The 24643-nt window shown below is 45.4% G+C and overlaps 2 protein-coding genes across 4 annotated transcripts in view; one reads left to right on the top strand and one right to left on the bottom strand.

The window, feature by feature from the left end:
• LOC118084361 (A-kinase anchor protein 17B) overlaps positions 1 to 7022 on the bottom strand; it is a 32981-nt gene extending 25959 nt beyond the window's left edge. Inside the window, exon 1 of one of the 2 annotated variants that reach the window (XM_035113803.2) lies at positions 6960 to 7022. The gene's annotated coding sequence lies outside the window, so the exon portion shown is untranslated. Of the gene's footprint in view, positions 1 to 511; positions 929 to 6959 lie in introns of those variants that run through there. The other variant, XM_060270415.1, reaches the window with a different exon arrangement.
• Positions 6955 to 24608, top strand: SLC25A43 (solute carrier family 25 member 43). Of its 2 annotated transcripts, none has more exons than XM_060270416.1 (5): positions 6955 to 7423; positions 8576 to 8775; positions 11602 to 11774; positions 21611 to 21745; positions 22200 to 24608. In XM_060270416.1, the coding sequence occupies exons 1-5, from the start codon at positions 7152 to 7154 to the stop codon at positions 22374 to 22376; spliced, it is 957 nt and encodes a 318-aa protein (XP_060126399.1). In that variant the 5' UTR covers positions 6955 to 7151; the 3' UTR covers positions 22377 to 24608. The 2 variants fall into 2 exon arrangements, with proteins under 2 accessions (XP_060126399.1, XP_034969695.1); XM_035113804.2 differs by having other exon boundaries at positions 6962 to 7423; positions 8576 to 8817.
• Positions 24609 to 24643: the final 35 nt, after the last annotated feature.

Below are 24643 nucleotides of genomic sequence, written 5' to 3'. Positions count from 1 at the left end.
AGCCCCATTCCCTCCCACCCCCGCCGGCCCTTAACACTTCGCCCCCTCCCTCCCCCGCCTCCCAGGGCAGGCCTCGAAGGGCGACTGCCGAGCCCCCCGCTCCGCTGCATGGGTCCCCCACCAGCATCCCCCCGACCCTCCTCCCGGGGAGAGGCCTAGTCGCTGGCGGAGGGCGAAGCCGGACCCGCGCCTGGCTTCTCCCTCTTACCGGTGAGGCCTCCGCCGCCTCTCCCGCCGCCGCCCCCAACCGGCTCCTCGCGGCCTCTTCCTCGGGCCTCCCCGGGGCGGAGCGCGCCGGGCCCCGATGTCCGCGGGGGAGCTGGGGAGCCTCTGCTGCCTCTGCTTGACGGAGCCCCGGGGCCTCCTTCTTCTTCTCCTCCTTCCCCTCCTCGCTTGTCAAAGGGACGTTGCCTTGCTGCTGGGAAGCCGAGCGAAGCAGGAGCCCCTAGGACACCCAGCGCTGTTTGCCTTTTATTGCCCGCAGGTGGAGGTGTCCCACCCACCCACTCACTTTCCGTGCGGACCCGATCCTATGCTCGGCTGCGCTCGCGAGTAAAAGCCCCCTCCGAGGGTCCTTCCAAGCCAAGGGCTGCTGTTGCTACTACTGTACTCACTTGCAATAATAATTAAAGGTTGTCCTTTTTTTTTAAGGGAGGAGGGTAACAAATTGAGACAAATTGCATTTATTCGCTTTGAATGGCCGTCGCAAAGTCCTCTTTTTTATCTTTTTTTTTTTGCTCTTCCATATATGGCAACCCTAAAGTGACCATAATAACAGCGGTCAATTGACAGGTTTGCAGACGGGTCCTAACTGACCACGTTTTATTCCGCAAGGAATGGCAGCGCCATGCAGGTGGTTTGTTTTTGTCGGAGCCAAACTTTTGTCGGAGCATGCTTGTTTTCTCCTGCTCCGGAGGGTAAGGACTCGAACCAGCGGATTCAAAGTCACAGGAAATGAGATTCCGCATCTGAACATCAGGAAGAGCTTTCTGGCAGGAAGAGCTGTGCTCGACTGTGGAAAGGACACCCTGGGGAGGAGGGGAGGTTTTAAACAGAGGCTGGATGGTCATCGATCAAGGATGGTCTAGTTGAGATTCCTGCATTGCCAGGGGGTTGGCTGGATGACCCTTAGGGGCCCCTTCCAACTCTACAATTCTCTGGTGCAGGTTTGTGCAGATTCCTGGGGCACAAGGTGGATGCAAGGGGTGCATAGGATTGCAGCCAATCTCATGCATCGTAGGCTAGGGAATAAGTCCCACTGATCATGATGTAGATTGCTGCTGTGCTGGCTGATCTACCACCCTGCTTATTTAGAAGCAAGAATAAGTTTTTTTCCTTTTCAAATAATACAGAGCATGGCGAAATCACAATAAAGAAAACCTCCCCTTCAGTAGTTTTAAGCACTACTACAGGTTCCACATGATACCTGTACTATACTGCATTGTTTAGTGTGGCAGCACCTGCACTTTGGAACTCCTAGCCTATTGCGATAGAGCAGGAGCCTTTGCTATACTCGGCACCTGCTAAAAGCATTCTTGTTTATGCAAGCAACCCCAGATGCATAGAAAGTTGAAGTAATTTGAATCTGTTTTAATATTTTAGCTTTTGTATGTTTTAAAGTAGGGTTGTTAATTTTTCTTGATTTTACTACTATGGTGAGGGGGTTTTTTTGGTAAACCACTTTGCAGGTTATTTTTAAAAATAAAATTCATTAAATAAATAAACAAACAATAAATACAAATAAAATAACAAGACAAAACACACAATCCACCCTGTAGATTTAAGTATCTGTCCACAGTCACCCACTTGTTATCAGAGGCCCAGAATCCACATTCCTTTCTAAAAGAATACTGTATGAAACAAAGTCAAACCATTTTTGCAAACATGGGGTCCCTTGTCTTTTTGTTGGTTTCCATATTCACATATCCTGTCAGTTAACTTGTCCGTCAAAGCTGGGCTGCAGATTTGTGACAACCACACATTTCAAATAAATCTACAGTATATTTAATGTTTTCCAGTCCCCAGCTATGGCCAATTGTGCTGCGGTCATTGGTTGTGCCTTAAGGTCTTTAGAGCATTAACGTGCTGCACACACACACACACACAGTACAGGCAGTATTGCTATTTTAGAATCAAGATCCTTACATTACGAGTCCCATTTCATAAAAGACTTTTTCCCAAAATAGGTATACCTGAGGGAGCATCCACCACATGTGAAAAACAGAGGCTGGGTATATACCCCAGGAGGAAAATATACAGCAAAGCCGAAATACCATCAATGGACCATGGGGCAGAAGTGGGAACACCCACACTTCAGAGAGATTTGTCTGCCCACAAATTCCCATAAAATGAATGGACATCAAAATAGAACTGTTCAAGGACATAATCCTGTTGACAAAGAAAAGCTTCTTCTCCACAGAAACGAAGCAATCAGAACAGAAAGAACTAAAAATGCATTCTTAAAGAAGGTACCCAGGAGCAGGGATATGGTACAGTCATACCTTGGTTCTGGAATGCCTTGTGACTTGAACGTTTCAGCTCCCAAACGCCGCAAACCAGAAGTGAGTGTTCCGGTTTGCGAACGTTCTTTGGAACCCAAACATCCGATGCGGCTCTCATGGCTTCTGATTGAGTGCAGGAAGCTCCTGCAGCCAACTGGAAGCCACGCCTTGGTTTTTGGAAGTCGAACAGACTTCCGGAACAGATTCCGTTCAAGAACCAAGGTACAGCTGTATTTGAAAGCTAATGTTGTATTTCAATATGCTCCCCATCTGTTTAAGATGTTTAAAATAGATTTGCTTATTACACTGTGTGCACTCGTGTGGCAAGAGAGGATGGCATGTGTCGTGGGAAGATTTAAGGACAGAAACAGACTAATATACATAGGAGATATGGATTGGTCAAGAAAAGTAGTGGTTATTTGCATGAATGAGTACAGGTATAAATGCAATTGCTTTAAATGTGAAGGGGTTGGAAAACCTGATAAAGTGGACTAAGACTGCAGCATTTCTTTATAAAAGGGACCCACAAATATTTTTCCTGCCAGAAACACAGCCAATTGAAAAAAAAATGTTTTATTCAGTCATGGGTGGGACAAAGGTTCAGAGCAAGAGGTTCAAGCTAAGGAGGAGGTATAGGCATATTAATACACACGTTACTTAATTTCTAAACTACTAAAGCGCTGAGATATGTAAATGGAAGACTTGTATTTGTTGAAGGGATTTTTACTGGAATGCCTAGGGTAACATTGGCATTCGTCTATGCACCAAATAGTGGTCAGTTTCCTGCAAAATAACTTTGGGTAGAGCTGCTAGGGATTTAATAATTGACAGCGACATTAATTGGAACATAAAAGGATTATCATAAGCATTTGGCTGATTCTGCTTAGAAAAAGAAATGTTAAAGTGCACTGGAACTTTTAAAAAGTCATATAGCGGCTGAAACTCTCAAGACTGCTACAAGAGTGGGGATTAAGAGACATATGCTGAGAGACACATGAACCCAGGGGAAACCAGTCACTCATATGTGTCTCCAGTTTTCAGCTCACAATCTAGATTTAACTTCTGCCTCACTTCTGAATGCAGTGCAAGGGACGCAGACAGGAGACATTAAAATAGCAGAACATGCACCAGTCTCTGCAAAATTTGACTTTGCTCCAGTGTGGTACTTCAACCCACTTCTCATAGCAAATCAGCTGATTAGGGTAAAGTTTACAAAAACTCTAGGAAATTTCTTTAATGAAAATAATACTGGAAGAATAAGCTCCAGTTTGTTGTGGGGAAACTATGAAGACAGTCGTGAGTGGTGCTTATAATCAGATAAAATTAAACAAATAACACAGAATGGAGAGAGAAAATAACAATTAGAACAGGAAATCTCCTTTTTAGAACAGCTACACAGAGGGTTAAACCACAGAGCCTAGGGCTTGCTGACCAGAAGGTCGGCGGTTTGAATCCCTTCAACGGGGTGAGCTCCCGTTGCTCGGTCCCAGCTCCTGCCCACCTTGCAGTTCGAAAGCACGTCCAAGTGCAAGTAGATAAATAGAGACTGCTCCAAGCGGGAAGGTAAACGGCGTTTCCGTGCGCTGCTCTGGTTTGCCAGAAGCGGCTTTGTCACGCTGGCCACATGACCTGGAAGCTGTATGCCTGCTCCCTCGGCCAATAACGCGAGATGAGCACCGCAACCCCAGAGTCGGTCACGACTGGACCTAATGGTCAGGGGTCCCGGTACCTTTACCTTTACACAGAGGAAGAGGGTCAAAGGGCATATTTTAAAAGCTACAAATAAAATGGAAACAATTAGAAACTATAGAACAGGCACCCCCAAACTTCGGCCCTCCAGATATTTTGGACTACAATGCCCATCTTCCCCAACCACTGGTCCTGTTAGTTAGGGATCATGGGAGTTGTAGGCCAAAACATCTGGAGGGCCGCAGTTTGGGGATGCCTGCCGTAGAAGCAGAGAAAATGATACAGCTGTTATATTTAAAACAAAAAATATGAATGGGGGGGAGGGATCAAAACTCTTAGCAAACAGATTATGGAGAAAAAAGAAATTAAAAAATCATAATTGGTATAAAAAGCAAAAATGTGGCGATAATAGGTGAAATACCGGTAAGTGAAAGCCAGGATAATTGCACCAGGCCAACTGCAGATGGCACTATTGTTTTAAGAATGCTGCTGAAACAAAATCCAGTTTGATTAAGTTTAAAGAACTTTCCCCAGGCTTGGTCTTCCAGTCAATCCATAAAGAATTACTTGTTGTAATTTACCTTTACCTTTACCTTTACCTGTTGGTTGGGCTCCAGATGCACTCACAACTACCTCCTCAAGCTGCAGTGCTTTGTTGGTGTGATGCATGGTGCATGTTGAAGTTTTACAGTTGTAACTGTGTGTCTTTTTCTTTAGTAGCAGAATGTATTTAAGAGAGGCAATATGGTACAGTGGTTAGAGTGTTGGACTAGGACCTGGGAAACCAGGGTTCAAAGCCCAGGTCAGCCGAACAGCTCACTGTGTGACCTTGGGCTAGTGAGTCCCTGCCTCTCAGCCTAACCCAGGCATCCCCAAACTGCGGCCCTCCAGATGTTTTCGCCTACAACTCCCATGATCCCTAGCTAACAGGACCAGTGGTCGGGGAAGATGGGAATTGTAGTCCAAAACATCTGGAGGGCTGAAGTTTGGGGATGCCTGGCCTAACCTCTACCTTGGGGTTGTTGTTGAGAAGATGAAACAGGGAGGAGGAGAACCATGTACAAAACCTTGAGCTCTTTGGAGAGAATGCTTGATATAAATGTATGTATAATATATATAATATGTGTCTCTCTCTGGGTGTGTGAGACTACACACACATATTTGTATGGTACACCTACATCAGCACAACCCAATGCCTTCATCAGCCCCAGCTGCATCAAAACATCTCTCCCCACAGGTGCCAACTCCATGGGGCCCTGAGTGCCCGATCGCCCACAAAATTCCCCCATGAAGGGACCAGGCACCCACAGTCATGGGGCCAAGTGGCACTCCTGTCTCTCCCATGTCAGTCTCAATGGTTTAACTCCGCCCACAAAGGTGCACTCTTCCGTTGTCTCCCGAGACAGACGAATGCTAACCAGGATGTGTGTGTATATGTGTGTTTGTGTAGTGACATTCTTAGTGAATCAGGATCTCCCCTGTTTGCTGCCAGACCCCCCTGGCATCAGTGCCACCCACGCAATCCCTTCAGCTCTGTCACGGCTGTGGGCACTGGACAGGGACATCTTTACCATTGGGAGTAGTGGCACAGTAAGCCAGGGCACCAAGCAGTGGAGGGCGCCAGGCAGAGAGTCCAGGGAGGGGAGAGCAGGCTCCAGCGACCTTCAGAGGCACTAGGACCCTGTTCCGCTCTGCAGTGCCAGGGTCAACCCGCACCTACTGTAATTGATCTCCCTCTCCCGCTGTGAGAACAATGGACTGTATCTACCGGAACCTCCTTATCTCATTAACTCTATCATAACCTGGATGAAATGTAACAAGTCAATGTCAGAGTATTTCTGAAACCCGTCGACTTTAGGAAAAAGCCTTAAAACTTTGGAAATTCATATAGGTCCCGCCTGGTGAATGGGGCTTGGGCTACAGGGCACATACCAAACTTTCTGTGGGGTGGCTGCCTCTGGAGCCCTTTCCAGTGACTGCCACCGAGAAGCCCGTTTATTTATTTCTTGGAGTATTTTAATCATAGTATCACAGAACTGGGCGGTTGGAAGGGACCCCTGAGGGTCCTCTAGACCAACCCCCTCCAGTGCAGGAATCACAGCACGAGCATCTCTCACAAAACAAATTTGCTCCATCTTCCCTGTGAATAGCCCTTCAGATACAACAGAATAACAGAACCATTCACAGAGTTGGAAGGGAACCGCCAGGGTCATCTAGTCCAGCCCCTGCAATGCAGGAATCTTTTGCCCAACATGGGGCTTGAAACCACAACCCTGAGATTAAGAGTCTCATGCTTTACTGACTGAGGTATATCTAAGTTCAGCATTTTCCCCCTCATCTTGGTGCCAGGTTAAGCTATGCCATTTTGCTTGGACAATTTAAGACCAGGAGTGACTTGTCAGATTTTGGCTGGCCCACATGCATCTGAGACTATACAAGTGTGTATATAGGTGCATTGTTAATAAATGAGCAACTAATTTATGTTTATGTTTCCTGTTTTCTTTTCCCAAACAGAGATAGTGTGTAAGCGTGGTGTCAGCTCCCTTTTAAAAGGTCAACAACTTTGGGATCCCCCCATTAAAAAAGGTCGACAGCTCTGGGAAATGGGGTGGGGTGTCGCCGGAGGGATCTTTGCACCACGGCGCCGGATATGCTTAAGGCCCTGACGCTGGAACGAAACTCCCTGAGCCACGCGCGCTCTCTCCCGTCGCTCTGCGCCGCGCGCTCCGGGCTCCTGGGCACGGACAATCGGGCATTTTAGGCACCAACCTCGACCCCTCTCCAGCCTCAGAGAGGGTCAGCTCTCCCTCCCTTTCCCGTCTCCAGACCAAGTTGGCACCGCCCCGCGACGGCCTTGCGTAGTGCACACAGGGGCTGGACTGCCGTGTATGCGTCGCTATGCGTCCTCCTCGCTAGTTGCCCGGCCCGCAGCGGGCATGGTGCAGCCGCCGCCCGGGCGGCATGGCGACCTGGAAGCGGGACAGTCGGCTCACCGCTCTGCAGCGGCTCAGCTGCGCCGGGCTGGCCGGGGCGCTGAGCCACAGCCTGACGGCGCCTCTGGAAGTTTTCACCGTCCTGGCCCAAGTTGGCACTCACCACTCGCGGCGAGGGCTCTGGGAGACGGGGCGCAGCTTATGCAAGGCCGAAGGCATTGGGGCCCTCTGGAAGGGCAACCTCACCGCCTGTTTGCGCCTCTTTCCCTACAGCGCCCTACAACTGGCCTCCTACCGCAGGTAAGCCGGGGTGAGAGCCCCCCCTCGCCTTTGGGACCCAAACAGCTGATACCAAAGCCATGGCGTGGCGCGGAGACACGGCTCTCCAAGGGTTAATAATTCCTGCAGTTCGTTGTGGCTGCCCAGCATTTTTCCATTTCTACAGGCTCTTAGGAGGGGAGGGGACTCCAGTAAACTTCAGTCTTGTTTTCACCTACCGGTAACTACACAGTGAGACTTCCGCGTAAAGATGCACGGAGGTCCGAGTAAGAATGACTTCAAAAATAAAATAAAAAAATCTTTATAGTTTTAGCCAATCAGAGGGGTGGGCTGAAGAGACAGGGGCGCTCTGAACGGTCCAGCTGATGTCGAATTTCCTCCCTGTCTCTAGGAAGGTGTGTGGAACCGTTCAGCATTTTGGAGGTGTTTGTTTTTGAACTGTCTCACTCTGAAACTTAAAAGATAAAATATGATTAACTGTCCACAAAATGTATTTTCCATGCAGAAAGTGGGTTCCTCAACTGGTTCTTGCCCTGTGCAACATACTGTACAGACTTTCATTAGAAGCTGCATTCTGTGCCCAAAAACAGAACTCATTTTCCCCCTTTGGTTTTGAATCAGATAATAGGATGAAGTTCCCCATATTCCCCCCAGTGGTGGGAGCTAGATGTAGCTTCTGGGGTGTGGTGCTGAAGAGAGAGCTGTAAATCAAGTCTGATTTCTTTTAAAAAGACAGAAATAAATTAAACCTGTTTTAGATAATCTTTGGCAGCTGGGGTTTTGTTTTGTTTTGTTTTGTTTTTGTTTGCCTTCTGACTTTTGTCTTCACACTTCACACATGCATAGTAGGCCTGCCACTTTTGTGTTGGAAGAGAAGTTCTCCTTATTTCAGACTTAAGCTAATCAGGAATTCATCAGAACTGAAACTTGCATTGAACGGAAAGTTCACAGAAGGCCTTTATGATTATTGTCTGGGGTGGGGTGGCCAAACTACAAAGGTACAAGGCAAGAGCCACTGAAAAAACTGAAACAAATGAGAGGGAAAGCCATGGTTTCTTTGGTTAACTCATGGTTTGTTAAACAGTGGCTTAAACAAACCATGATTTACTGTTACAAATGAATCGCTGTTGTGTATCTGACTTGTGATATCCCCACCCCCATATATCATTCTAGGTTTGTCTTGCTGTTTGTGGGTGATTTGGGCCACATCTCCCAGTGGGGTTCGATCATGGCTGGAAGTTTGGCTGGCATGGTGGCTGCTGTTGCAACATACCCAACTGAAGTCGTCAAAACCCGTCTCATTGTACAGAACCGGTTGGAGCCCTCCTACAAAGGAATTCTGCATGCTTTGTACATGATTTATCATCAAGAAGGTGTCGCTGCACTTTACCGTGGTGTTTCACTGTCAGTATTAGGTATCGTGAGACTGCATCCTTTTCCCATAACATTGGGGTAGGAATGGTGACTGAAAGCCAGTGCTTTTTAGTTATTTTACTTACAGTATTTTCTGTGCCACCTGTTTTCTGGGCAGCTTCTAACAAAAAGATGTTAACAAAACAGCTGTCAGTTCAATCAATAAAACAATAAAAGGCAGCATTAAATTTTGAAATAAGACAAGCCCCCCCTTTTTTTAATCGCTTGTGTCAGATCTCAGTCCATTGCCTGCAAAACTGGTGTATCGGCAATGTGCTGTTAACTGTGTTCTCAGTCATTCATCCTCCCCAAAACAATGTGAGGAGATCCAATTCTTCTGATTTTACAGATGGGGGATCATGATTGAGAGGCATAATTTTTCCCATGACCAAATGTAGCAAGGAAAAAAGAGGCAAAGCACACAATCTGCGATACAGATTCTGATTGGACTCAACAGCAGATACTATACAGTGGTACCTCTGGTTGCGGACGGGATGCGGTCCAGAGGTCCGGATGGATCCCGAGGTTTCCGCAACCTGAGGACCACTTCTGCACATGCGCGCACGGAGAAACCTGGTCAAATACTTCTGGGTTTGCCACTTTCGCATCCTGAAGTTTATGTAACCAGAGGATTATGTAACCGGAGGTGCTATTGTATATGGTTTTAAAAAGACCCATTCAATTGCCAGTGATGACTTTGGTGCCTCACCTATTTTGGCTTTTATAGTCCAAATGTTTTAGAAAACAAAGTATATCCCAAAATAATATTTGCACCTAACAATGTGCCAAGTTCTGTACCGTGTTTCCCCCTTTTTAAGGCGTAGTCATAAAATAAGCCATAGCAGCATTTCTAAGCATTTGAGAAATATAAACCGTACCCCGAAAATAAGCCATAGTGATAGGCGCTGTGCGGAAGAGATCACTGAGCTCCCCGAGTCAGCAGCAGCAACGCCGGCCGCAGCAGTGTTTGCTGAGTCCTTTCTTGCTTTTGGGACTTGGTTACTGTGCTGGCTTGGGATGGTGTGTGTGCAATTGCTGTTGCTGCTTCGTGTTTTTCAGCTGGATTCTCTGGGTTCTAAGCACTTTCCCCCGTTTGTTTGTGAAGCAGCACTCGGCTGCAGCCCCTGCCTCTCCCGACGGCTGCATGAATGCGAGGCTGGATTTGATCGCTATCTCCTTTTCCATTTCTTTTGTCTTTGAGCACCCGGCCCCGCCCCCTCTCCCCTTCGTGGAATGAAGAACGGAGTTTTAGCAGCATTTCCTCATTATAAAAAAAAGGTCAGGAACTTTTACTTTAACCTCAAAAATGGGATATTTCCTCTCTCTAAAAACAACTCTGACCTGAACACCAATATAACGGGGGTAGATCACCTCCAGTTTATAAATCCGCAAGTAGATCGCAGTCTCCTAGAAGTTGGGCTCTATACTTTGGCTGATTGCAAGCCTTTGCATCTTTAAAAAACAAAAACCATGCGCTTCTCAGTCTTAATTTTCCTTTAATTCATCCCCCTATACCCTCCTCCAACCATTGCCTCCTTCCATTCCTTACCCCCCTCCCTCTCTCCCCACTTCCCTCACTCCTGTGCGATCTCATTTAGTCATATACTTGCTTTTTCTGTTGTGTTGTCTATTTTATATTTAATATTATTACCCTTTATGATGTTATTTTTCCCCTTGCGATAATTATTTATTTTTTATCTTTAACTAACTTTCCTTTCCATATTTTTCCATATATAACTCAACACTTTCCCATTCCTTCTTAACTCTTTGGATAGAGTGCCCCCCCATTATTGTTGTTAATTTTACAATTCCTGGATTTTTTATGGAACCGAACAGCTCGGGTGCTTCAGAATGTGCCTTCTGTTGCTACAGGGCTATGGGGCTTCACTATTTGACCCCCCCCCCAGGTTGGGATTTTTAAAGTAGTTCTGTGGGTCCCAGGGCACAGAATCACCCCCGATCCTTTCCTTTGTCTAAACAGACCTATTCCCCCCTGACTTTGGAAGGCTGTGCTTCAAGGGTGATACCAGGGGTTTTTTAAGACCTGCGCCTCTTAAGGATTGTTACAGTCCATAACTTCCATTGCTTTCTACAGGGTTGGGGGTTTAAAGCACTGCCACCCCCACCCCACCCTGCAGGCGCTCGGAACTGGCAGCGCCAACAACGCGCCCAGCAATGTGCAGAAGAGAGCACCGAGCATCCTGAGCCAGTGGGTCCCAGTTGTACCAGCACTTTTTTTTTTAAAAAAAAGACACCCCCTGAAAATAAGCCACTGTGTGTTTTTTTGAGGGAAAAAAGTTATAAGACGGTGTCTTAAAAAAGGGGAAACACGGTAGTACAATGCTTTTCTGTTTTACCCTTAACAAAAATGCAATCAGACTTTGGAGTTAATGACATTTCCAGGACAGTAAGCAGATTTTAATCAGCTGCTTCTGCTACAAAAGAGCATCAGGAGAATCCTGCTAGATTAAACCAAAGTCTTATGTACTCTAGTATTCTGTTCTCATTGTGGCCAACCAAATGACTGTGGGAAGCCCCAAAAGCAGCCCCTGGGTGCAAACACACTTCTTATGTTTCCATTTTCTGGAAGCAGAAATTATTGCAGGAGAAAGATATTCCCATCATACCCTGCTTTGCAAACTTCTCAGAGGCATCTGATTGGCCAGCGTTAGCAGTTGGGATGTTGAGCTAGGTGGTTTCTTGATCTGAACTGGCATAGCAATTTGTATCAGTAAGCACCTAACAACCTCCTCAAGTCTCTTTTGCTTGCTTGCTTTTCATGACAGGTGCTATCCCGTTTTCCATTGGCTCTTTCCTCGTTTACACACATCTGGATAAAATCTGGGGTCAGCCCAGCATCCGCTTTACTCCTGTGCAGAACTTTGTGAATGGCTGCCTGGCTGCTGGTGTTGCACAGTCACTTTCTTTCCCTTTTGAAACAGTCAAGAGGAAAATGCAGGTATGGAATTTAGGGCTACCATATTCCTCTAAAACTGGGGTATGCAACACACCAGCCTCTTGCTCAGGGGTTGCCAACTTTTGGTGGAGGCCTGTAGGCACATTTGCAAAAAGCTCTTGTGGGCACCACCCCACCCCACCCCCACAACCAAGCACATGCTGCAACCTGTTCTGATGACTACAGCAGAATGCTTCTTTCACACCTAATTTCGTTGGAGGGAGGGAGAGGATCCTGTTGGCATCAGGGAAGGTCCATTGGCAACCTCTAGGAGCATAGGCAGCATATGTGGCATATTGGGAGCAAGAGGGCCCATAGACTAGACAATCACACCTCTTCTGGGCTGCACTGTTGTCTGCTTAAAGGACGGGAGGTAAAATCATACCTGGGACTGTGTGCATATGTTTAGCACTAGGTGCTAGATTCTGGAATTAGAAGGTGGATGTTTTGGTAGACCTTTGAGTTGTTTGCAGGGGATCATCCAGGTTTTCTGATTCGACTGATCCTCTCGGAGTCTCAGTATTTCTTAGCTGTAAAATGGGGCTCTATTTCTTTACCACTTGATTAGAACAAAAGCTCTGAGTGGTTTACAAGAAAAAAATATCAATTAAATCAGTTAAGTAGTTAGAATGCAATTAAAACCAACTGTAAACTTAAAAAGAGTTTAAAGCACATCAACATATATGTGTTTGGATAGGCTTGCCTTAAGAAAAATGTTTGAAGCAGACTGTATAGTTCTTAACTTGCTGTGCCTTAAATTTGCAAGTGCAATCACCCTTCACATCCCACTGTCGTGTCTTGCCTTGAGTCAATCACTTATCTCTCATCCTCAGTGTTCCTTGCCTATAAATAACATGAGTATTAACTGGCAGCCCCTTTGACCAATTTTAGAGCTTTGCGATAGAATCCCTAGTCTGTAATAAGTCAGAGGTAGTTTTGTATTTGTATATGCAGTTTATCCAAGTGTATGACTCATGGACAGCAGCAGAGAGTTGGCACCACCATTTTTGCATCTGTAGCCCAGCTTTTGAGCCTTGGGGTTCTAGTAACAAGCAAAGCAGACCGCCACCATTGCACTAGAATGGTACCAGTCCTTACATTTGCCATGTGGCATCCTTGCCGCAAAGGAATTGTTGCTTTAGAGCAATGCAAGGTTGGAGAACCTGTAGCCCTCCAGGTGTTGTTGGACTGTGGCTCTCAGCACCCCCTACCATTAGCCATTCTGCCTGGGGCTGATGCGAGCTGGAGTCCAGCAACATCTGGAAGGCTGCAATTTGCTTGCCTCTGACTAATTGTACCTGCGTTGTTTCATGCAATGAAAAACAGCCTGGGAAGGAAGACTTGTGGGAGACATTGCAATGGAGGGGAGGATCAAGCATACCCTGTTCCATCCACCAGTTTTCTCCTGCAGATGCTCTAACTCAGGCATCCCCAAACTTCGGCCCTCCAGATGTTTTGGACTACAATTCCCATAATCCCTGACCAGTGGTCCCGTTAGCTAGGGATCGTGGGAGTTGTAGGCCAAAACATCTGGAGGGCCACAGTTTGGGGATGCCTGCTCTAACTGCACATTAATTTATAGATTTGGAAGCTTGTTGTAGGAAAACAGGGAAGTTCTTCATACTGCCATTCGTGCATCTAGCTCAATATTGTCCTCACGGACTGGCAGTGCCTCTTGTATCCCTACTTGGGGATGCCAGGTATTTAGCCTGAAACTTTCTGCATGCAAAGTAGGTGCTCCACTCTCGAGTTATGGCCCTTCCTTTTCTACTGCATTTACCTTGTACTGTAACATGTAATTCTGCCCTTAGCTATACAGCTGGCAGAGGAGAAATGTTAGGTCATTTTGAGTCACTAGGTGGTGCTGTTGCTCCACAATAAACTTCAGTGTATCTGAAGAAGTGTGCATGCACACCAAAGCTCATACCAAAATAAAAACTTAGTTGGTCTTTAAGGTGCTGCTGGAAGGAATTTTTTTATTTTGTTTCGACTATGTCAGACCAACACGGCTACCTACCTGTAAAATAAACTTCCAGCTCAGGATGATTCCAGCAGCCTCCAACATTTCCTCACTGGTCTTTCTGCCTGGATTTACAGATCTCCTTTAAAACCTTAAAAAAAATTTTTTAAAGGATATTGCATGCACTTAACTTGGAGTAAGACCCATTGAATTAACTGGGACTTAATTCTCGCTAAATATGCATAGAACTGAGATACATGTTAAGTTGCTTCCTCATTTTAAAAGCATCCTTACAAAAATGTAAATTTGCAGCATCTTCTTTGTTGTTCACCCTAACTGTATGCCTTTGTCTCCCTCTTTCCCTTTGCTCCTGGTTGACCTATTAGCGAACTAAAAGGTATAGTATGCATGTTTGGGCATGGGTCCTCGTGGCTTAGAGTAAAACATGCAGGTGCTGGGTAGGGGTTTTTTTGGGGTTTTTTTGCTAACATGCTGCTGAATTTTAAAAAGAAAGTGGGGGGGAGAGCAAGAGAGTACTAGAGCATAAGGCAACGATGACTTTTCATAACGCTTACCATTTTTAGCAAAATGAAAGGCTTAGAATTTTCTACGTAAGTGCAACATTCGGAAGATCCTTTTACAGACCCTTAGATCCTTCCGTTGCACTGTGACCAAACAAACCAAGAAGCCTTCAATTAACCATAGTTGCCCAGTTTGTCCAGACTGGGAAACTGAGGTTTCACAAGGTCATGGCTCAATGGTAAGGGATCTGCTTTCTATGCACAAGGTCCCAGGCATCTTCAGGTAGTGCTAGGAGAGACTTCTGCCTGAAACCGTGGAGAGCTGCTGCTGGTCAGTGTTGACTGTACTGAGCTAGGTGGACCAGTGCTGTGACTCGGTACAAGGCAGCTTCCCCATTCCATATAATTGCTGGCTTTGGATCAAGCCGAGATCGTAAATTGTGGCTCGAAGTTGGTTTCTTATGTGCTGAAGCTGCTAACCATAGATTCTTGGTTTGGATAAAAGCTATGGTTAATTAAAGGGTTCATGTTTTAATTACATTTTGAGTGAAGGGAGATGCTAAGGGGCTTCATGCATTGGGGAAAGACTCGCTTTATTAAGCAGATATACAATTATCTGAAGCAAATGCAGAATGGGTCAGCGCATCTTGCTGTTAACCAGAAGTTTGGTGGTTCAAGCCTGTAAGGGGTTCTTGAGGCTCTCCGCAAGAAATACCTCTAATCACATAGAGATATAGTCACAGTTCTTTATTATATACATATATACAGATTGCAGTCACTTTTCATGTGTCTGATCCATCACTTTCAGAATCCGGAAGTGGAGATTTACGACTTTTTCTCCAACAGAGGAATTTGGGTAATCCCACCCTCCTTCTCTGTTCCTGCCAATTCCACCCCCTTTGCTCCTGTGCGGAGGGAATAGGCAGCCCCTCCCCTTCGGAATTGCTCAAGAGGTGTTGAGTCTCCCTGCCTCCGCCTCAGAGTGTTCTTCCATTAACTCACTGTCTCCTGCTTCTCTCCCTTCCTGCCTGTCACTGACTGGAGGCTCCTCTTTGCCTTGCACCGACCCTTCCCTCCTTTCCAGACCTCTCCCTGGCAGCCCTGTGACATAACCCACCCAGGGATAGCAGTGGGCAGGATTCCTGCATTGCAGGGGGTTAGACTTGATGGGCCTTGAGCAGGCATAGGCAACCTTGGCTCTCCAAATGTTTTGGAACTACAACTCCCATGATCCCTAGCTAATGGGGCCATTAGTCAGGGATCATGGGAGCTGTAGTTCCAAAACATATGGCAAGCCAATGTTGCCTATGATTCTATGAAACATATGGTTGTCTGAAGCAGCTGAAGCAAATATATGCAAATAAGCAAATATATGATTGACTGAAGCAGCTAAGTACTACTCATTTATTTATTATATCCACCCCTCCATCTTTTCTCAAATGAGTGAAGGGCAGCATGCAAGACTCCTTCCCATTCCTACCCCCCATTTCATCAGCACAACCTTTTGAGGTAGACTAGACTGAAAGAAAAATAGCAACTGGCCCAAGGTGAGCTTTACGGCCAGCAGATATTTGGACCCCGGTCTCCAAGATCTTACTCCGTCCTACAATGCCACCTTGACAGTTGATAATTGTCACACAATTTAAATAAAAAGAAAGGGTAATCTATTCATTTATTTAGAAGATTTATATGCTGCTCTTCATAGCATCTCTCCTAGAGCGGTTCACAAAATAGATCAATAATAAAATCTACAATAACAGAAGTAGGCAATCCCTAGCACCCAAACATGTGGAGGGAATCCTTTAAATCGGGTGGAGAATTTGTGCACTCCAGATGTAGTTTTGAGATTACAACTACCCTAATCTCTGGTTGCCTCGAGACAGATCTTATTTACCCAGTGGGACTGGCTTGGTGGTAGATTAATGACAGACAAAAGAAAGCTGTTCCTCGCACAATGCAAACTTTTATGGAGTCCGCTACAATGAAAGCCACTTGCCTTACAGAGATTTCAGAGGGCACTCAACTGGTTCATGGAGATCAGCAACTGTTAGCCCTGACAAGCGGGTCCTGTAACAAAATGCTGCAGTCTGGAGTGGTTTGCTTCACTGTTGAAATCATTCAAACATGTCATACCATTCTCCCTTCCACCCCAGTTTTCTCCTCCCTTGCAAATTCTACGACCACTGAGTTCATAGGCCTGGTTTATTTTGGGAACAGGGGTGTCCGCTCCTCAACAAGCTGTACACTCGTAGTTATTCACATGTAATATTCAGCGAGTGCTGTGCTTTTCCCCGGAGGTCCTCAAGGGTACATAGTACCAGCACCTCTTTTTCTAGAAGAAAAGCACTAGCTAAAAGTGTGGCACTTACTGTAACAACTTCATGGTGAGTACCGGCACCTTTTTCCCTAGAAGGAAAGCACTGAATAAGTGTATGCGTGCCTGGGTACCAAACATTCAAGCTGTACATGTGCGCACTTACTTAGCCACATTGAATTCAGTGGGCTCACTGCTAAGCAGATGTGTATAGCATTGTGCACTACATGTCATTTTCCTATCCCCTTATTTCTGTTTATGTTTATGTTTCCATAAAGCTCAAAGTTAGGATCCCAGAAAGGAACTGATTTGTGATAGGCTAAGGACAGTCGGAAGGAATCTCAGGCTAGGCCAGAGAAAGTATAAACTTGTGGAATTGTTTGGCAGAGCTCCTGCACCTTTAGAAGCTGGGTAGAAGAGGGAAGCAACACCTGCTGAAATCCCCTCTCATGCACAGCTGCTAAAAGTGCAGGAGATATGCCCACTTTGGCATCTGGTCCTCCTATAATGGAATTCGCCACCCCAAGATCTGGCACTGGGCATTAGCTCCAGTGACTTTTATAGCACAGGGCTATAGATGTCTACTCAGAAGCAAGCCCCACTGTGTTCTCCCTGGTAAGTGTTTATAGGAATGATTTCTTGGGAGGAGTACAAGTCTACCAGTTGGCTGCAATAGCTAAAAACAGATATCCTCAGAAGAAGGATTAGAACCTCAGGACAGAATCCTGAAACATTAGATCAGATTCTGATATCTGACAACCCCAGACCTTGTTCTCACCTTGTGTGGCCTGGTGCAAAAGAAGACAGGTACTCTTACACCTTTATGTAGGAAACATCATTTTACCAGGTGCACAAAATTCCCCTCTTTTGCACTACTGTTAAATGCCCTGTTTTTTTCTGGACACCCTAGTATCAACCAGCAAAGGAAGTAGTATCAACTTTTCATGTATGTATTGTAAGCAAACCCCCATTGGATGCCTGAATTAATCCACCACCAGTAGAGAGTCCTATTGTCCCAACCTAGTCCAATGCAGAAACCATGCCTGATTCTAAAACTGTTTCCCTCTAGGGACATAACTATGTCAGTTTCCCAGGCCCTTCCTTTGGGCAAAAGAAATAAGCACATCCCCAGACAAACAGAATTTCAAGTGCTTCATTGAAGCTTTGACTGAAGGCTCCAAGATTTGAGGTTGGGCTTCATTCAGCCTGGAAGTATTTAGATATCCCCAATCATCCGTGTTAACCTAGCCCTTGAAAGGATTCTGTGTTCTTATTTTAGATTTCAGATTAAGTGAAATAAACGCCCCGAGTACTTCTGCGCCACTTCTTTTCCTAATCCCTTATTAGCAAGGCTGGCACATCCCGCACTCCTAGGCTTTCTCACTGAAAATATAATTTCAAAGAATTCTTGCAGGGCAACTTTCTGTACCCTGGAAAGATCCTGTGTCTTTATTTCTTAATTCATTTCTACATCTCTTGGGTTTGGGTTGGTAAATTATATATTTTTTAAAAAAATTAATGCATGTATTAGTTGCATTATTATTTTATTTACTTACGGGATATTAGTGGGGGGGGTTGACCTTGCTTTGGAAGCAAAGGGGCTTATGTTGATGTCACGGTGAAGGGGATTTAAAAATAAATAAATTAAATTGCAATCCGTTAATCAATTAAAAAGCAGATACTAAATCCAGTCAAAACTCTTCTGTCCAGTTGAAGAGTGAGTGTTTCTCTGTAGCGGAACCATGTCCTGGAGGGTTCAGCTTTCAGTAAACAAAGTGAAGCGGCCAAGAACTTAAAATATGAGAGTGGAAGCATCTCATGTATCATCACAAGGCATCCATCCGACAGAGAGGATCACTTTAGGCTTATCACTGTTACGAAGCTGTCTAAGGTCTGATTTAACACAGAACATGGGGCATAGAGAATGCTTGTCCCTTGTGAACCCTCCAGATAGGTCTGGGCAATTGAATCTCTGGTGTGCTAGTGTTAACATGTGGATTTAAACGTAACCTAGGTGGGTTGAAAGCATTCCTGCACAGAAATCCGCAGGACTGAGGCTGGGTCTGCAGAAGCAACAGAAGGAAATGGTAATGAGGCAGGTGTTTGAATTGCTTGGACTACTTCAGGTTGCAAGTTGGATATACTAGTTTTGAATGCTGTCATTTTGTTGTTTTAAGGCCCTGCAAGCAGAAATGTAACACATCTGAATTTTATCTGCAGTGCTGGTATTCTGGTTTGCAAGAAGTTTTTAACCTGCAGTCCAAAGTCGTGTGATTTATCCTGTTGACTCATTCTTCTTGAGTTTAAACCAGTCCTAATTCATTGTAAGAAAACGAACTTGTTTCCTCTATGCATGAAAGACCGTTTCCGAGCTGAACCTGCAGCTCTAGTGTCTCTTTGTACTTTAAAGTTTCTTGCAAATTCCCTCTAATGCTAAAGAATGAGGAAAGGAAATGAGTTCTGCCCTTACGGCTTAACTTGTAGGTCTTGGCGGATATCTCACACGGTGCCTTGCAGACATCGCTTAGCATAACATTTATCTGGGAACTAATCCAGAGAGTGAGAGTGAGATGCAGAATTCCCTTGCTGGAAGCACAGAACTTGTTGTCATTTCCCTTCACTGTGGCTGGAGCAGTGATTTCCGAACCTGAGCCAGAGCATAGGCATATATCCCGAGAGTACTGCCAGTGTGATATAAGCAAGCAATTAATAACTAATTATTTAGCAATAACTAAAGCAGAGGTGGCCAACATATGACCCTCCAAATGTTGTTAGGAAAGTTATGGGGAAATGCATTTAAGACTGTGTGAAAGAATGGACGACATGTAAAGACCCTCCAAACAAAACAGAACAAGTGCTTATTGCTGTAGATCCCATCCCATAAACAAATCAGAGCAAATGCTCAATGAAGACTGGACCTAGCCTGACCACTGGATAAACTTTGTGCAAACAAATTGGGATGAATGCTGAATAAATAGGTCATATGGGGGATCCCTGACAGGACTTGTATCGGATTGTGCTGTAGGCCTGCAATTCTAAACAGGCTACCTAAGGTGTTTCCCCCATTGAAATCAGTGAGACTTGAAAGCAAACATGTCTTTAATTACTCCATGATAATGTAGCTGTTCAACCTAGAATACCCTGTTTCTCATATTTTAAGACATACCCATAAAATAAGCCATAGCAGGATTTTTAAGCATTCAAGGAATATAAGCCATACCCCGAAAATAAGACATAGTGATAGGCGCAGCAGCAATGCCGGCCGCGGCAGGAAGAGGAGGAAAAAATAAGACATCCCTTGAAAATAAGCCATAGTGTGTTTTTTTGAGGAAAAAATAAATATAAGACATGTCTTATAATATGAGAAACACGGTACTAGCATGAATGAATGACAAAAGTATACTATAGGTTAAAAGCACACTTAACAGATGAGTTTATAAGTGAATAGTATGGCATTGCTTGGCATTGTATTTTTCGTGTGTCTGTGTAATTTAGACCACGGGTGGGAGCCTGTGGTCCTCCAAACATTGGACTCCAGCTCCCATCATCTGCAGCCAACACAGCCCATGAAGGGCTATATCTCAGTGGCAGAGCATATGCTTTGCACATAAAGGGACCCATGTTCAATATCTGGCATCTCTGGGTAGAGCTGGGAATGCCAGTTGGTGCAGGGACACAGAACCTAAAGTCCCCCAGATGCTGATGGACTCAAGCTCCCATCAGCCCTAGCCAGCAGGTCCAATGGCAAGAAATGCTGGGAGTTGTAGTCCAACAACATCTGGAGGACACCAGTTCCCCACCTCTGGTGTAGACAAGACTGAAATACTTGGACTAGTGGTTTGATACAGCAGCTTCCTATTATCTGTTGGAGTCCAGTAACATTTGGAGAAGGCATGCGGGTGGCGCTGTGGTCTAAACCACTGAGCCTCTTGGGCTTGCCAATCAGAAGGTCGGTGGTTCGAATCCCCATGATGGGGTGAGTTCCCGTTGCTCTGTCCCAGTTCCTGCCAACCTAGTAGTTTGAAAGCACGTAAAAGTCCAAGTAAATAGGTACCGCACCAGTGGGAAGGTAAACTGCGTTTCCATGCGCTGCTCTGGTTTCGCCAGAAGCGGCTTAGTCATGCTGGCCACATGACCCGGAAGCTGTCTGCAGACAAACGCTGGCTCCCTTGGCCAGTAAAGCGAGATGAGCACCGCAACCCCCAGAGTTGTCCGCGACTGGATCTAACGGTCAAGGGTCCCTTTACCTTTTTAATATTTGGAGATCTGTGGGTTTGCCACCCATGGTTTAGGCAAAAAGGATCAGGTAAACTGCTGTGCAGAATGAAACCCCCCCCCCCAAAAAAAAATCTCCTCTCCTTGTTTTTGTATTGGTGCAAGGCTGAAATTCAAAAGCCTGGATCTTAGGTCCAAAATCCATAAAGTAAGGCAGCAGCAATACTAAGACTGCAATCTCCTCTGTGCACTTAATGCAGAAGTGTAAGGCCCATTTAATTCAATGGGACTTCTGTGCAGATATTATGTATATGTTTTTGCTGCTAGGCTGCATTCTTAAGTGCACTTAAGTAAGAGTAAGCCCCATGGAAAACAGCACAACTTGCTTCTGAGTAGACATGCATCAGAGTGCAGTATTGGTGACTTAAGGGCACTTGAAAGCCATCGCTGTTTTGGGGTGGGATTCAGTCACATACCAGCAAATGCAGCTTGTGCAACTGCAGCCATACTGGTGCTCTTGCACAGCAAACCCTCTTCCCTTTCTGCAACAAAAGAAGTGATGATAAAGTGTGGGATAGGACTTGCTTTGATGCAAAGTCATATAACCTCTGCTCAAACAAATCAGAACAAATGTTCAATTCATCATATAACCTCCGTGCAAACTTTGTGCAATCAAATTCGGATGAATGCTCAAGACGTAGGACATCCAGAAGTGACCTTAGCTGCAACCATAACCCCACTTCCCCACTAACCTTACTAGGACTTACTTCTAAGCAGACAGGGACTTATTCTCCTGCTTTAAAATGGTGATGTGTTCTCTCCCGAGCAGGCTCAGAGTCCTTGCCTCCCACACCACGGAGGGGTTGATGTCCATTTTGCAGGCATGGTGGACTGTTTTAAGCAAACGGTGAAGACAAAAGGGGTGCTTGCCCTTTGGAATGGACTCACTGCTAACTTACTCAGGGTATGTACTAAAGCACCTGTTGTTCAATACCACTGGAGGTCTGATTTATTGTGCTCCTAATTAGGAATTTATTCTTTTTTTCCTCCTGCCAAAATTTAACCATGAGGCGTTGGTGGAAGTTGAGGATTGCATGCAGTTTTTTAAAGCTGCCATTCTTTGTAGATCCATCTTTCAATAACCTCAGAGTGGTTTTCAAGGTTCTCTCCTTCCATTCTTTTATCTTCCCAACAACCCTGTGAGGTAGGTTAGGCTGATCTAAGATGACTGGCCTGCAGTCATCCAGTGAGTAGGGATTTGAACCCAGGTCTATCAGTTCTAATGGCCCACCATTCTAACCACACTGCCTCTCCATGAATAAACATGCTCAGGCTCCCCCCCCCCTAGTAGGCTTGAAGCCTGGATAATGGAAGTATGTGGCTATTTATGTGTTTTTGTTTGCTTTCTTTCCTAACAGATTGTTCCTTATTTTGGAGTCATGTTCAGCACTTTTGAATTCTGTCGTCGCGTCTGCCTGTATCGAAATGGTTACATTGATTCGCCTCTGACCTACAAGCTAACTCCAGGTGTGGACCAGACTTTAAAGCCTAAAGAACTGCAAGAATTTAAACTACTTGGAAGAAGAAGCTTTTAAGCCTCAGGATGCATTTTCTGCAAAGCAATACTAGGTCAACGCTACAAAATATGACGCTGTGGTTCACTACCAGCTAACTAGCCCTCAGTTTAACAGCATGTGACTTTTTCCTTAAAATGCCTCTTATTGATAAAACTAGGCCTGAACTACTGAATGGGCCACTAAGCCAATGGAGCTCACCAGATATTGATTGTGGTCTGCCGTGCAATAGAGAACCTCCATCCCGTGGCCACAAGTGGCATCAAGTGTGGAGCAGACGGCTGCCCACTTGTCAATCACAGGACGCCACAATGGTTTCGGGTGCAAGGTGCTTTGAAGTCCCAAAGTCAAGACTTCCAAAGCATCTTGCAAGGCACTGCTAAAACAGAGGGCAAGGGCGTCTTTCGTGTTCTTGGGGTTTCCGTGCAAACCCTTCCCTGAATCAGGATAGGGTTTGCATGGAATCCTGCCAAACGGAGCAGGATTTAACCCTGTTCATCAACTGATGAGTGGGAGTTAAATCCTGCTCCGTTTGGCTGCACACCTGTTCAGGATTTAACTCCGCCCTCCTAACTGTCAGCTATCATCAGCTGACGTCTGCTGATGGACGGGTGGGCACATTTGGGGGGGGGAAGTGGCCTTGCAGGCCAAATTGGCAGCCCAAGATTGGCCCAGGAGGTGGTGGTTCCCTACCCCTGCTCCAAACAGACTTCAAAGAGGCTCCCTGATCATTGGTTACAGCAAACTGCTATGGAGGAACATCTTCAAAGGAGGCTGCTGTTAATTACCAATCAGCTGTAACAACAGAGGGATGAGGAATTAGGCATCCAGCCTGCTGATTCCTTTACCCTGGGATGAGCAATCCTGTTGTCTCAAACTATGTGTGCAGCAGAATGAGATGACAGAATGGACTATAACACTCAAGACTTAAAGTGGGAGTGTATGCTATTTTTTTTAATTGCTCTCCCATAGTTCACCACAACATAACACAGCAGGGAGAAAAGTTCTGTTCCAGACCCCTCCTTGCTCCGCTATTTTTTTCTGACTCCAAATAGCTTTTTGATGTAAGGGAGCACTGGCATTTGTAATCCCACCACCTGCTTTGAAATGATAGCCATTTGACCACCTTATTCTGCTAGGTATGTAGACCTCAGAGGCCCCTGCTGTATGTAGAGGCCCCCAGAGGCACAGCAAAAACAAGTCTGTTGAACCTTTGCAGGCCATCATATATGGAAGGTGGGCTGCATTCAAAACACTGAATCTCAGGTTGTAAATGCATGGCCTATCCTGATGATGTGACTGTAGTCGCAGCAGGGATGCAAAGTCTTATCGGCAGGGAGCAGAAAGAACCACTTGACCATCTTTGGGGAGGGAGAATGCCAAAATGAGAAATCGGGTGTTTTTACTTGCATTCACTGAAAATAATAAACTGTTTTTGAAAAATAAAAAGCACATGCAAAGGATAATCAAAAATCACACAAAATTTACATTTGATGCTGCATGTCTTTGGAAAATACATTAGGTGGTTCACAGGTGGGGTTGCCCTGCCCACCTGTCAAAGCTGACCTATAGGGGGCCACCAGGCCAAAAAGATTCCCTGCTTCTGATGTATGTGATACCGTTAAACATGGAGGTGTTGATGGAGAGTAGTGAGATGACATGATGGGAGTGCTTCTCCACATCAAATTCCCTGCTCATAAGAAACCAGCACAAGGAGATTAGATTGGGAGCCTCTCTGAGAGATGCAATGTTTTCACAGGTACAAGCTGATTTGGGGAGGGTGAATATTTACTTAACACAATGCTGGGTGCCACTTGAATTCTGAAGTGGCACTGCACAAAGCAAACTTTGCTATGTTATGCTTCTGGCTACGGGGACTGCAGAATTTTCTAGTGGACTGTGACCTCAATGCAATGCAGGGAAAAACCACTGCTGGGTATCTTTGGACTCCTAGAAAACCTCACAAAACCAGTGACTATGCACTTTATAAACAGCAAACCAAAATGTTTGGCAAACCGTTTTGTCTCTCAGGTGCATGGAATGTAGGTGTATTAACAAAAGTGAGTCTCCGGGGAGGGAGGGTATGTGTGTGTTCATAGAATTGTGACTCTCTGTGTACCCTTGTTGTCATTTTAGTTGTGAGCATATGCACACTGCTGTCAACAATTGCTGTTGAAACCCTTGCAATAACAGTCCTTGTTTCACTTTGCCAAGGTGTATTTGATATTAAACTTACCCTTTTCCAGAAAAAAAGTGCAAAATGGTGATGTGGTTAAAGAGTTGCAATG

This window comes from Zootoca vivipara, chromosome Z, assembly GCF_963506605.1.
Source record: "Zootoca vivipara chromosome Z, rZooViv1.1, whole genome shotgun sequence".
In the NCBI taxonomy this organism is placed as follows: Eukaryota; Metazoa; Chordata; class Lepidosauria; order Squamata; family Lacertidae; genus Zootoca; species Zootoca vivipara.
Note: the sequence above shows the minus strand (reverse complement) of the source record. Positions and strands in the feature narration are given on the sequence as shown.